Source organism: Mobula hypostoma, chromosome 20 (assembly GCF_963921235.1).
Source record: "Mobula hypostoma chromosome 20, sMobHyp1.1, whole genome shotgun sequence".
Lineage (NCBI taxonomy): Eukaryota > Metazoa > Chordata > Chondrichthyes > Myliobatiformes > Myliobatidae > Mobula > Mobula hypostoma.
In genome coordinates, this window is record NC_086116.1 from 17,225,736 (window position 1) to 17,239,687 (window position 13,952).

The window sequence follows — 13,952 nt, forward strand, 5'->3', positions numbered from 1 at the left end:
TCTAAGGCTTGATCCCGCGATCAGCCGTCCAAAAGCTTCTCACCGACTTGAGAGAGGCGCACCGCTTCCAGGGTCTCGTTACCTCGGGTGTCGTATGTGTCTGCCTTAGTGAACCTGTCCCTTTTTATCCCCTGCTGGTGTATCGCCTGTCCATCACTTCAAACAGTTCAGGGTTCAAAGGGGGAGCCGCTCTTGACAGCTCTCCTTCCCCTTCATTACACATCTCCAAATGCTGCTCCATTGTTTTCCTTACCTCTCTCTCTCCTGAAGACAGGTGGCAGACCAACTGCTGATCACACAGGACAGCTAACATCTTATCTATGTGTATTCTTGTCACAGTATATTGAATAGATTTTTTAAAATGTGCAAAAACTGATACACTGTGTATTAAAAAGACGTGACGTAGTGTCCAAAGCTTCAATGTCCATTTAGGAATTGAATGGCAGAGGGGAAGAAGCTGTTCCTGAATCGCTGAGTGTGTGCCTTCAGGCTTCTGTATCTCCTACCTGATGGTAACAGCGAGAAAAGGGCATGCCCTGGGTGCTGGAGGTCCTTAATACAGGACGCAGCCTTTCTGAGACACTTTGTCACTTCCACCTATCTCCTCCCGGCTCCTGATACATCTCCTCATCTGCCTATCACCCCACTCACCTGCATCTACCTATCACCTGCCAGCACTTGTACTACCCCTTCCTGCCACCCTTCTATACTGGCTTTCTCCACTATCCCACTATCTTTCAATGCAGATGAAGGGTCTTGACCTGAAATTTGGACTGTCCATTTCCCTCTGTAGATGATGTCTGACCCACTGAGTACCTCCTGCTGTGTATAATTAAACAGTATCTTGTTACCAGGGTTGTCTTGGCAACAGTAAATGAAGATTATATCTCCCTGGATTTGCCTGTAACAGGCTGACTATTAAAAACACCTAACCAGAACAAAGCAGTGGTTAATGGTTAGCACTTGCAATGTTAAGTGCTGGCTCTTCCATTTGGTTTCCACCCCTCAGCAGATCTTCTTTTGGGGAGGAGAGATGTAAGAAAAATGTCTGCTCTGTTCAGTTGAAAATTGATGGAAATAAGCTGCTTCTTTTGGCAAAGAAGAACTGCTGAATTGTTCTGCACCAGCTGCCTTCACGTTGTTTGTTCAACTAACATTGGAATTGTCTCATGGATCTTGTTACTCCTCCTGGTTGTATTGTGAGTATAATAACAGGTAGCCTGTTTCAGGTGAAAGATGTCATATCTTTATTTGTCTCTTCATCTGTGCTTCATTGTGTTGGGGATATATTTGTATTAATGTTAATATAAAGACATGAGTTTGCTGGATAATTTCTGTCTTTAACTTTCCCTCTCTACAAGTTTATGAATAATATTTCTTAGAACTCATCTGCAGTTAGATTTGAGAGAGTCCTAGTTTGTATTTTGCTTTGCAAAGAGACACTAAGTAAATCACCTGTGCTATCTACTTTGCCGCCAATTCTGCTGAATTCCATTAATGTGAATATCAGACAACAACAAGGTGCCAGGGATATTCATGAGATTTCAAAATTAGTTACACTTGTAATGACTCGTTTCATTTTCCTCATCCTGCAGGAAATCAAAATTTATTTCTTTATACAAAAGGTTTGCTGATGTATATATTACAAATACTGAAACTATAGAAAAACAAATCGTATGCATCTAAATCTTAAATAACAATATTAACAAAACAATGTTTTGTCGTGATTTTGGTTTGTTTAGATTCATTAAATAGTCATTACTAGTTATAAAAAATGGGAAATTGCAGATAAAAACTTCATGGGCGTTTTTTTTTCTCTTTCCTTAGGTTGTTAACAACTACATTGAAGATAATGAAAAACAAGACTGTAAGAAAGGCTTGTATTTCAGAGATGGAAAGAGAAAGGTAGACTATGTCTTGGTTTATCAAAACAAAAAAGTCACTTCGTTGTCCACAGGAGCTTTTGTCCTGAATGGATCTGCAACAACTTTGCACAAAGTTAAAGACCACGCAGAACATCAAGAGTGTCAACAAGAGGTTGTGCTGGAGATTGGCATTCCGCATGGGTCTGTGGAGGAAGAAAAGAGAGCTCGTAGAGAAGAATTTGAGAAGAACCTCATGGAGAGCGGACTAGAGATAGAGAAAGACAAAACGGTGAGAATATGAATTGTCCTCTGATAAGAAATTTATTAAACCTTAAATCCGAGTTTGGAATTTGAACTTCAGTCTCTGGATTATTGGTACAGGCTTCTGGGTTACTTACCCAACAATTTAGGTGTCGTGCCCTCACCGTACCTTAACAGAGGTTTAAAAAAAATAAAGGTGGGCCATGGGCAAAGATGTTTGTGCAGTAATATCCAGAACTTGAGCTGTAGGCACAGCAGTCTATTGGAAAGCAATCTATCTGTAATACATTAGAAATCCCGCAGATCACTGAATGTACTGTATGGTACAGAAGTCTTCCGTTCTATCAGCAAATTCTCCCCTACATTTTGTTAATGGGACAGTTAATCACAGACTCACCAAAAGTAATCTGATGGAATAAACTACTAATTTTATTTTGAACATATAATGCCAAACTGGGATAACTAATTCCAGTTTCTTTGTATTTAAACTTGTGTAACAAGTCAATGCTTTGGCATTTTTTAATTTGTACTGGCATCAGTATCTTTTTGTGTGCAATGAGCTAATATGCAAGTGAATGCAATATAAAGTGCTTTTTGATTTTGATAGCCCTTGGACAATTGGATTGGATTTTGTTTTTAAACTCCGTTCATATTCCTAGAATTTTAGAGCAACACGCACAAAATGCTGGAGGAACTCGGCAGCTCAGGCAGCACCTACGGAAATGAATGAACAGTCAATGTTTCGGGCTGAGACCGTTTCTCAGGCTCAATCCTACTTATTACAAAATTCTTTCCTAAATCTAAGATAAACTTTTGTAGTCAATTAAAAATAGAAAATAAAACATGGAACTCTATAATTAGAAAGGTCTTCAAATTTCTACTCCAAGGTAATATGCAGGAATGTTAAATAAATCTCTTTCTAATTCTCTGCATCTCTGTTTCAGTAAACCAGTCATCCATTTATGTTTAAACAGATGTTATTTTTCATAGCTGATTTTAAGTAACTATTCATTAAGTTAAGCCAAGCTTCCTGTGCAGAAACAAACAGCAGAGACATTAATTTATAAGTTGCATCTCAGTATTTTGATGGGATAAAGAGACATAAAAAGATTACCTGCTTCAACAAATTTTGTACAATTACAGGATCAGTCCCAATCCACAGTCTTCCCCAGTAGCTCTTAAAATTTGTTGCAATTATATATTCAATTCTTTGAAAGTTATTGTCAAAATGCTTTTGCAGCTTGTCTGCACAATAACAATTTGTGACACAAATCCAACCTGGTTCTTTTGAGAGTTATTTAAAATATGAGTCCCATGATATTCATTCTTTTCACTGGTGGAAATAATTTCTCTATTTCTGCTGTCAGGAACTTTTGTAACATCACATTGCAGGCTGTCCCCAGTACATATTTAGGTGTATTAATGTAATGATATATTTCACAGTATGCTTGTGACAAGAGGCCTAGGCAAGGGATGGTGAGGACCCAAGTGCTGGAATATCTGAGACTAGTACAAACACATGATTTCAAAACTGAGACAGGAACAGGTTTCTTGACTAGATGCTAAATGAGAACCTGACGAGACTAGCCACGAATCTGAACGAGACAGAATCCCACGATCACAGACTGAATCAATGTTGAGCTGATGATTGAGCACTGAACCTGAGTTCAAATGCTCATTAAGTATCCAAATCTTGGCACCAAAACATGGCCGCCAATTAGCGAAGCAAGCCAGAATCTTTAAGTGACTGCGCTGGTATCCATACTCCAGATATTCAAACCTAGAGGCTGGTGCATAGCGTAACAATGCTTCTATCTACTTGTGATAAATAAATCTGAATCTGAATCTGCATCTGATAATCTCAATCTATAATACCCCATTAAATTTGTTTCTCATATTCAAAGTCAAATAATCCATTTGTTCACTCACGTCCCTAAGAACGATCATCAATTATTGAGGGTCTGTTCCTTTTAATGAAAATCGTTGTCTGGATCTTCTGTATGCTGTTTGTTCACAAGTAACTACATTTGAAATCCATCCTCAAAGTCTCCAAGATGGAAGTTAGATTTGCCCACATTAGTGGGCCCAGTGTTGCACAATTGTGAGGCAGGTTATAGATGGCAGATTTTTTTATTCTCCATTTAAATACTAAATATTTTCCATTCACAAACAGCAAAATGATATATAAACAATTTCACTGGTGACAAAGGGAAATTTTCACATGGGCTCAGTTAAGGGAAAAGTCAATTTATCTGCCCTCTGTTATTGAACAGATAAGGTTTCGTACATAAGAAGTGGGTGAAAAGATCATTTGTAGAGTGCATACTTCTAAGCACTATACTGACCCGTAAAATTGATCATGAAGTGTAAGCAATGACATGATTAAGTTGCGTTTTTCCTTGCTTGACCTATGTGTAGAGCTGTTCTTGTTCTGTGTGCAATACAAATTTAATACCCTGCTGTGTTCTTAATTCACCTCTATTCAATCCAATCAACACCAGAGTGACCTACATGTAGAAATCAAGCCTGGAGAGTGGGATTAGACTTTGTACCTGCACTATTTAAAGGAATACAGAAGTAGAAAGATAAATGGAAATACTCCGTAACTCAGGCAACATCAGCGAAAAGATAAGCACGTTCCCTGTCTCGAATCTGAAGCGGTTACTCTCTGCATTTGCTGCCTGACCTGATGAGCGTTTTCAGCTTGTTTTTTTACCTTTGTTTCAGATTTTTTTTAGTTTGGTTGATATCAGAAACTTTTGCTGCAGGAGGGGACAGTATTATCTTTTTGAGACATTTAGACAGTCACTTGTAAAGGCAAGGCATAAAGGGTGTGAATCTTGCATAGGCATATAGCATTAGAATAGATGGGCAAAATGGTTGGCATTGATGTGGTGGGCCTGTTTCTGTGCTGTTTGACTCTGTTGCACATAGTGAGATTGTCCAGCTCTGTCTATTTCCTGCTTCACATTCATATAGTCCTTTAACAGAGCTTTATTAGGCCTGATTATCAGGCAGAGCTGCTGGCAACCCCATCTACACTCTAAGCTCAATGAATCACTCTGTTCAGAGGCATTTAAGGATGGATATTGGCTGCTGGTCTAGCTAATGAGATTCACAACTTGTAATTGAATTCCTCTTTTTAAAAAAAGTGAAAAACCTTTTGTACTTTTTATTTGATCCTGAACATTGAGATGATTTGTGGTCCTTTCTGGCTGCCATACTTAACTTTAGCTTGGCAATGTCTCAAACCAAGAACATGCGCACAATTCATCATCATAATGCATTGATGGCTGACAATAGATTAATTATTAGGAATAAGCAAAGTAAGGTTTGTCCTTGAAGAAATACAGTACATTAATTACAATGATCTCTGTGCACTGAAAGACGGAAACAAATGTTGGCTGACAACAATGTCGCACAAGATGGAGTTAAAAACGAAGAATGTGCAAAGATATTTTTAGTGATGGGTTGTCCCATTCTGGATTGTGAAAGACTTTATTATAACATTTGTACCAGATCCCTGTTGTGCAATTGGCAACTTAAGTTTAAATTAACAGCTGGTAGTGAGATTTCCAGAGCCTGGAGGGGATGCAGCTGGCTCTTGAAGACAAGTATTCATTTGAGCGTCCTGATGGGTCAGCAGGAAGTGAAGGGCACACATACCACTCCTACAAATAAATGTCTGATTCCTTCTGTTTGTAACATTTAATTGTTGAAATTTAACGTAGATATACATGCAGACATACGCACATATATGTGCACAGGCATAGAATTTTAAAAAGTGAATTACATTTTCATAAGATAGAATCTTGGCACCTCCAAGCTTTCCAGTCTATTGCCACTGCACCCAGTAACAGCAGCCTTTCCACCTAATATATTACCACTGCTCTTTCACCCAGCTCTCCCATTCTCTTGTGTAAACATGGAGGTCATTTCCTGTTTGCTTACTTACTGCCCATTAAGCCTGCTGGCATTTAAGGGCAGCAGTGAAAATCCCCCATCACTGTTCGTCCTTGGCCATCTTCTCTATTATGCCACAAGTGTAGTTCAGAGTCCTAACCCAAAGTTGGCCATGTTCTCGATGGTGTTTTCAGGGCTTCCCTCATCATGCCTGCAGCTTCCTTTCGGTTTTCTCATTTGTCAGCCATGCAAGTCCGGGTGGAGACTCAGGAATACAGTTTCACACAGATGTAGAAGGATTCTTCATTGCTGTTTCCATAACAGTTTTGTCTGAGCTGAACCCTCAAACCTAGAGGACTGGTGGGCCACCTTAGCTTGACCTCTACCTTTTAGCCTGTTTGTCATGGGTGACCCTACCAAAAGCCAAAGCATGAGGCCATGACTCCAGCCACATAGCTCTCCAGGTCATCGAGGCACAAAAGCCTCCAAACTACAGTTGTGGTTCTTTTGGAGAATAGAGGTAATTATCCAGGTATTCAGTGCCTTGAAAAAGTGTGCAGCTCCCAAACCTTTGTTCACATAAATGACCGAGGAATTTTGATCAATTTAACTCAGAACTTTTGTTTGTGAATATGCTCCATGCTCCATTTTTCACAGTAAAAGCCAAAAACAGGGAAGTATAAAATACTAAAAATTCAAAAACTGAAATGTCAGCAGTTCAAAACTACTCATCCCCCCTTGCTCAGTACTTAGTTGAACCACCTTTCGCAGCTATTACAGCTAGTAGTCTTTTTGAATAAGTCTCTATTAGCTTTGCACAAAGTGATGGAACAAGGTTTGCCCACTCCTCCTTGCAAACTTGCTCATGCTGTGCCTGGTTATTTGGGGAGCGGCGATGGACAACAATCTTGAGCTCTTCACAGAGATTATCAATCAGGTTAAGCCCATGCAAGTTCATCAATTTTCTTCATTTGAAGCCATCCATGGTTGTTCTGGCAGTGTGCTTTGGGTTGTTGTCCTGCTGAAAGATGAACTTCCTCCCAGCCTAACTTTTCTGGCACAGGCTAGAAGGTTTTATCTAGGATCTCTCTGTGTACTTAGCAGCATTCATCTTCCCATCAATCCTGACTAGATTTCCAGTCCCTTCTTCTGAAGAGCATCCCCACAGCATGAAGCCAACTCCACCATACTTTACAGTAGGAACGCTGTTATCTGGCTGATGCACAGTATTAAATTTACGCTATATGTACCGCTTAGTGGTGAGGCCAAAATTTTTCACTTTAGTCTCATCTGACCACAAGACCTTCCGCATCTTCACAATATCTTTTAAGTGGCAATTTGCAAAGTCTTCACGGGCAAAGATATGCTTTTTTTTGTTAGCAATATGTGCAAAAATACTGAGGTAGTGTTCATGGGTTGATGGTTTATTGTCCATTCAGAAATCTGAAGGTAGAGGAGAAAAAGCTGTTCTGAAAACATTGTGTGTGTGTGTGTGTGTGTGTGTGTGTGTGTCTTCAGGCCCCTGCACTTCCTCCCTTATGGTAGCAGTGAGAAGAGGGCATGGCCTGGGTGATGGGGGTACTTAATGATGGATTATGGGGGACCTCAATGATAAAGCCTAGGTTACTAGTCCAGTAAGTTAACCAACAGTACCATACTCACAGGGTTGACCTCTTTGAGTGATGTTGAAGATACACTTAATCAAGTACAGAGCATTCAAACATTTCATCTCCATTGCATATATTGGAAAGATATAAACTATTAGGTGAACAATTTATTTCAGAAAACTCAGTCCCTGTCTGCTTCAGTAGCAAGATTTATTTAACTACTAAATTTAAATTCACAGAAAAACAGACCACTCAGTCCATCGCTCCCACCCACAGGAAATTGAGAGAGGAGAGCCTAATAGTAACATGAATTGTGTGAGGAAATAGCTGATACTCTCTTTATGTATGTTTTATATATGTATAAACAACCAATTGACACTGTGTTCCTCTGGGCCAAGGTGCAAAGCACTGTGCCAACAGTCATACATAACACAACACAAACATATGTAGCACACATAAAATAGTAGTGAGTGTACAGTCACACAGAAAAATATAATCTAGCTCAATCCGCTGAGAGTCATTTCCTGTAGTTTGATGCTACATGGATGTTGTCAGCAACAAAGGGCCCACAGCACTCTGCAGATGAACACAACCCAGCTTGTCTTCCAGCGAACGAACACTGGAGGGAAGCACCAATGGAAGGGGGCAGCCCCCAACACAGTATGGACGCCGCCGCACACCGCCTCTGACATATCCTTTCCTGGGTGGCTACAACAGGAGACCCCATGGCATGAGGTCCAGTCCACACTATAAGTGAGGCTACGCAGCTCCCCCGCCTTTGGTCTTTTCAATAAACCAGTGAACCAGACTTGCTGTATTCTACATCACTAATGTCCAACAGGGTCTTGCAATCACAAGAAAGCTACCTGAGACAATCATTCGCTGTGAGACTGCACACCACCTTCATGCACCAACCCCGATGCCTTTGAGTAGCACCAGTCCAGCTCCTCTGCCAATGAGCAACTTGCTAATGGGGTAGACTTGCAGTACTTGAAGTTCTTAACGTACAGCATTATGATCTTGCGATCATAAAAAAAGACGTTTAAAATGCTAAAGGAGGAAAAAGAAAGGGAGAAGCCCAAATAGGAAGGTGTATGGAGGAGAAGGAGGGCAAGCTGGCAAGCAATTGGTGAAACCTGTGAGGGGGAAGGTGGGTAGGAGGGAGTGGGGCAGTTGAAGTAGAAGCTGGGAGGTGATAGGTGGACAAGGGACAAAGGGCTGAAGAAGAAGGAATCTGATAGGAGATGGCAGTGGTCCATGGGAGAAAGGGAAGGAGGACAGGCACCAGAAGGAGGTGAAGAGCAAATATTGATCAGAGAACATTGACTCAGTTGGAGTTGTTCTACTTATAGAGGCAAGCCATCTTCGGGTAATGATTTTAAACAATGACTGTTTAGAACTTGGTTATGGGTACATAGATATAGTTTTAGATTCTGAGTCTGAAAGATTGAACCTACATTGACATGAGCAATTTTTGTGATTCCCACCCTACACAAACAATATTATTATATTATATTAAACAATATTATTCGGATCAAGAAGACAGTGGTAAGAGGCTAAGGTTTTCCAACGAGAAGACATTTTATTTCTCGGAGTAGGACAGGGACCAGACTGCGCAGGTGCCTGACGTCAGCCAATTGAGCGCGAACAGTTTAAAAAGAGGAAGGAAGTCCCAAACTTTTTCTCTTCGGATCAAGAAGACAGTGGTAAGAGGCTAAGGATTTCCAGTGAGAAGACATTTTATTTCTGGGAGTAGGAGAGAGGCCAGACTGCACAGGCGCGTGACGTCAGCCAGTTGAGCACGAACAGTTTAAAAAGAAAACCACCATATCCAGCAGACAGCGTCGGAGAGGGCTGCGGAAAGAGAGTGTGCAGAGTGAAAGGGCTTTGGCTCAATGGGCTTCGGCGGAGACGGGAAGAGGCTTCCTGCGACCGTCGAGTCTCATAGTAATGGAGTAAGTTTCAGTTTTTTGGTATTTAGTACAAACAGTAGCATTAGAGGTATGCATCTAGGATTAGTGTTGTGCTTGGAGTGCCAGATGTGGGGACCCTGGGAGACTCCCAGCCTCCCCAAGGATCACATCTGCACCAGGTGCACTGAGATGAGGCTCCTGTAGGACCGTGTTAAGGAGCTGGAGATGGAAATTGATGACCTTTGGCTAATTAGGGAAAGTGAGGAGGTGATAGATAATACCTATAGAGAGGAAGTGGATAGCACCCCTGTGACAGTCCCCCTCAGAAATCGATACATCGTTTTGGATACTGTTGAAGAGGCAGACCTGACAGAGGAGGACCACAGTGAATGAAACTCTGGCATTCTGCCCAGTGCCGAAATCAAGAGAGCAAGAAGAAATGCGGTAATTATAGGGGATTCCATCGTAAGGGGGACGGACAAGAGATTCTGCGAGCCGGACAAGGATACCCAGATGATGTGTTGCCTCCCTGGTGCCCAGGTACAGGATGTCTCAGATCGAGTCCGGAGTATTCTGAGGAGAGAGGGCGAGCAGCCGGAAGTCTTGGTACATGTTGGTACCAATGACATAGACAGAAAAAGAGAGGAGGTCCTGAAGAAAGATTACTGGGAGCTAGGAAGACAATTGAAAAGCTGGACTTCCAGAGTAATAATATCAGGATTGCTGCCTGAGCTGCGCACTAATGATGGTAAAAATAGCAGAATTAAGCAGATGAATGTGTGGCTAAGTAACTGGTGCAGGGGGCAAGGCTTCAAATTCTTGAACCATTGGGATCTATTTTGGGGAAGGGATGACTTATACAAAAAAGATGGATTACACCTGAACTCAAAAGGTACTAATATCCTGGCGGGATTCTTTAATATAGCTGTTAGGGAGGGTTTAAACCAAGTTGGTAAGGGGAAGGAAGCCAAGGTGTTAGGGTCGAGGAAGAGGAAAATAGAAATAAGTCAAAAATACTGTGCAGCAAAGATGGCAAGAAGGACAGGCCGGTGAATATACAGGATAATTTGCTGCAAAATAGAAATATAGCAAAATTGGCAACAGATACTGATCTAAATGTACTGTACTTAAATGCACACAGCATTAGAAATAAAGTGGATGACCTTGCTGCACAGCTGCAGGTTAAAAGATATGACATTGTGGCCATCACCGAGTCATAGCTAAATAATGGATGTGATTGGGAGCTGAATATCCAAGGATACACAGTGTACAGGAAGGATAGGAAGGTAGGTAAAGGGGGTGGCGTGGCCCTGATTGTAAGTAACGATATCAAATCAATAGAAAGAAGGGATATAGGATCAGAAGAGGTAGGATCCTTATGGGTAGAATTAAGAAACGGCAAGGGTAAAAAGACACTAATAGCAGTTATATACAGGTTTCCAAACAGCAGCCGGGATGTGGACTACAAGTTGCAACTGGAAATAGAAGAAGCATGTCAGAAGGAAAATGTCAAGGTAATTATGGGGGATTTTAATATGAAAGTGGATTGAGAAAGTCAGGAAGGTAATGGATCTCAGGAGAGGGAGTTTGTAGAATGCCTACAGGATGGCTTTTTGGAGCAGCTTGTCCAGAAGCCCACCAGGGGACCGGCTGTTTTGGATTGGGTGCTGTGTAATGAACCTGAGGCGATTAGGGAGCTGGAGGTAAAGGAACCCTTTGGAAGTAGTGATCATAATATGATTGAGTTCAGTTTCAAATTTGAAAAGGAGAAGCTGGTATCAGGTGTATCGATATTTCAGTGGAACAGGGAAATTACAGGGGTATAAGAGAGGAACTGGCCCAAGTCGATTGGAAAAGTAAGCTAAATGGAGGGATGGCAGAGCAGAATTGGTTGAAATTCCTACAGGAAATAAGGAAAATGCAGGAAAAATATATTCCAAGAAAAAAGAAAATCATGAATGGAAAAATGGCACAAATGTGGCTAACGAGAGAGGTTAAGGCAAAAATAAAAGCAAAAGAAACAGTGTACAAGGAAGCAAAAATTAGTGGGAAAAATGAGGACTGGAAGACTTTTAAAAACTTACAGAAGGAAACTAAGAAAGTCATTTGGAAAGAAAAGATGAATTATGAAAGGAAGTTGGCGATTAACATAAAAAAGGATACTATGAGTTTTTTTAAATATATGAAGAGTAAAAGAGTGACAAGGGTAGATGTGGGACCGATTGAAAATGATGCTGGAGAAATTATAATGGATAACAAAGAGATGGCGGAGGAACTGAATGAGTATTTTGCATCAGTCTTCACAGTGGAAGACATGAGCAGTATACTTCATAACCAGAGGTATCAGGGAATAGAATTAGGTACAGTCAAGATTACTAGAGAGAAAGTGCTTGGGAAGCTGAGTGGACTAAGAATAGATAAGTCTCCCGGTCCGGATGAGGTGCACCCAAGGGTTCTGAAGGAAGTGGCTTTGGAGATTGTGGAAGCATTGGAAATGATCTTCCAGGAATTAATAGACTCTGGCATGGTTCTGGAGGACTGGAAGGTCACAAATGTAGTTCCGCTATTTAAAAAAGGAAGGAGACAGCGAAAAGAAAATTACAGACCTATTAGTCTGACATCGGTAGTTGGAAAGATAATTGGAGTCAATCCTCAAAGACGAGGTTATGAAATACCTTGAGATGCATGACAAGATAGGCCGAAGCCAGTGTGGTTTCATGAAGGGAAGATTCTGCGTCACCAACCTATTGGAATTTTTTGAGGTAATCTCGAATAAGATTGACAAGGGAGAGGCTGTGGATGTTGTGTATTTGGATTTTCAAAAGGGCTTCGATAAGGTGCTGCATGTGAGGCTGCTTAATAAGATGAGAGCCCATGGAATTGTAGGAAAGAAATTGAAATGGGTGCAGAATTGGCTGATAGGCAGAAAGCAAAGGGTGGGAATAAAGGGATCCTATTCTGATTGGTTGTCGGTTACCAGTGATGTTCCGCAGGGGTTGGTGTTGGGGTCGCTTCTTTTTACGATGTATATTGATGATTTGGATTATGGATTAAATGGTTTTGTGGCTAAATTTGCGGATGACACCTGTTACGTACCCCGTAACTGGGTTGCCAAACCAGCAGAAATGGATCACTCAGTTGGAGTCTGGAGTACGAGAACTAAGAAAGTTTTATTAAAGAAACAAGCAACACAGTAATCGAAAGGATAATAAATGCAACAGTTCAGCGATGATAAACACACATGTGCACAGAATTAAGATAACAGCATCAATCAAGCTCTATCGTTGTCTAGGGGTAAATGACCAAATTTCAAAGTGACTCAAAGTTCAGTCCAGTTAGTAGTTCAGTTCGCAGTAATCGTTGCCATGGCGATGGACAAAGTTGGGGAAGAGAGAGATAGAACAGGAACAACTGATCATTCAGAACGGCTTCACTCACAGACCGGCGAGATTGCTCACAAGCAACTTTTGGGCGGGTCCTTGGTGATGTCACCTGAGGTCACCGACTGTGACCCCTCCTCCAGATGCGGTCGATCCTCTGCAGTAAACCTGGCACCCAGGCAAGGGCGGACACACACTGGGTTCCCGCTGATCGTACCTTTCCACCCTGGCCATTGTCCGATACCTCTCACCGACTCGTGAGAAGCGTACCGCTTCCAGGGTCTCGTTACCTCGGGTGGCATGTGTCCTGCCTTAGCGAACCTGTCCCTTTTTATCCCCCTGCTGGGGTATCGCCTGTCCATCACTTCAAACAGTTCAGGGTTCAAAGGGGGAGCCGCTCCAGACAGCTCTCTTTCTCCCACGTCCCTTCATTACACATCTCCAGACGCTGCTCCATTGTTCCTTATCTCTCCTTCCCCTGAGGGCAGGTGGCAGACCACTTGCTGATGTCACTGATGCTAACCCAGGCCAGCAAACATCTTAATTTTATGTGTATTCTCGTCACACACCAAGATAGGTGGAGGAGCAGGAAATGTTGAAGAAATGGAAAGGTTGCAGAGAGACTTAGTCAGTTTAGGAGAGTGGGCAAAGAAATGGCAGATGAGATACAACATTGAAAAATGTATGGTTGTACATTTTGGAAGAAGAAATAATCAGGCAGATTATTATTTAGATGGGGAGAAAACTCAAAAATCGGAAGCGCAAAGAGACTTGGGGGTCCTCGTGCAGGATACCCTAAAGGTTAACCACCAAGTTGGATTGGCAGTAATGCTATGTTGGCATTCATTTCAAGAGGAATAGTGTATAAGAGTAAGGAGGTGTTGATGAGGGTCTATGGGGCATTAGTGAGACCTCATTTGGAATACTGTGTGCAGTTTTGGGCCCCCCATCTTAGAAAGGATGTACTGATGTTGGAGAGTGTTCAGAGAAGATTTACGAGGATGATTCCTGGAATGCAGGGGC

The 13,952-nt window shown here is 41.7% G+C and overlaps 1 protein-coding gene across 1 annotated transcript in view; it reads left to right on the forward strand.

The window, feature by feature from the left end:
• The first annotated feature begins 1,036 nt into the window (after positions 1-1,036).
• The window catches only part of LOC134359176 (anoctamin-2-like), a 130,433-nt gene continuing 117,517 nt past the window's right edge, over positions 1,037-13,952 (forward strand). Inside the window, exons 1-2 of the mRNA XM_063072127.1 lie at positions 1,037-1,199; positions 1,828-2,154. Coding sequence (XP_062928197.1) covers positions 1,170-1,199; positions 1,828-2,154 — 357 coding nt within the window. The 5' untranslated portion in view covers positions 1,037-1,169. The remainder of the gene's footprint in view (positions 1,200-1,827; positions 2,155-13,952) is intronic.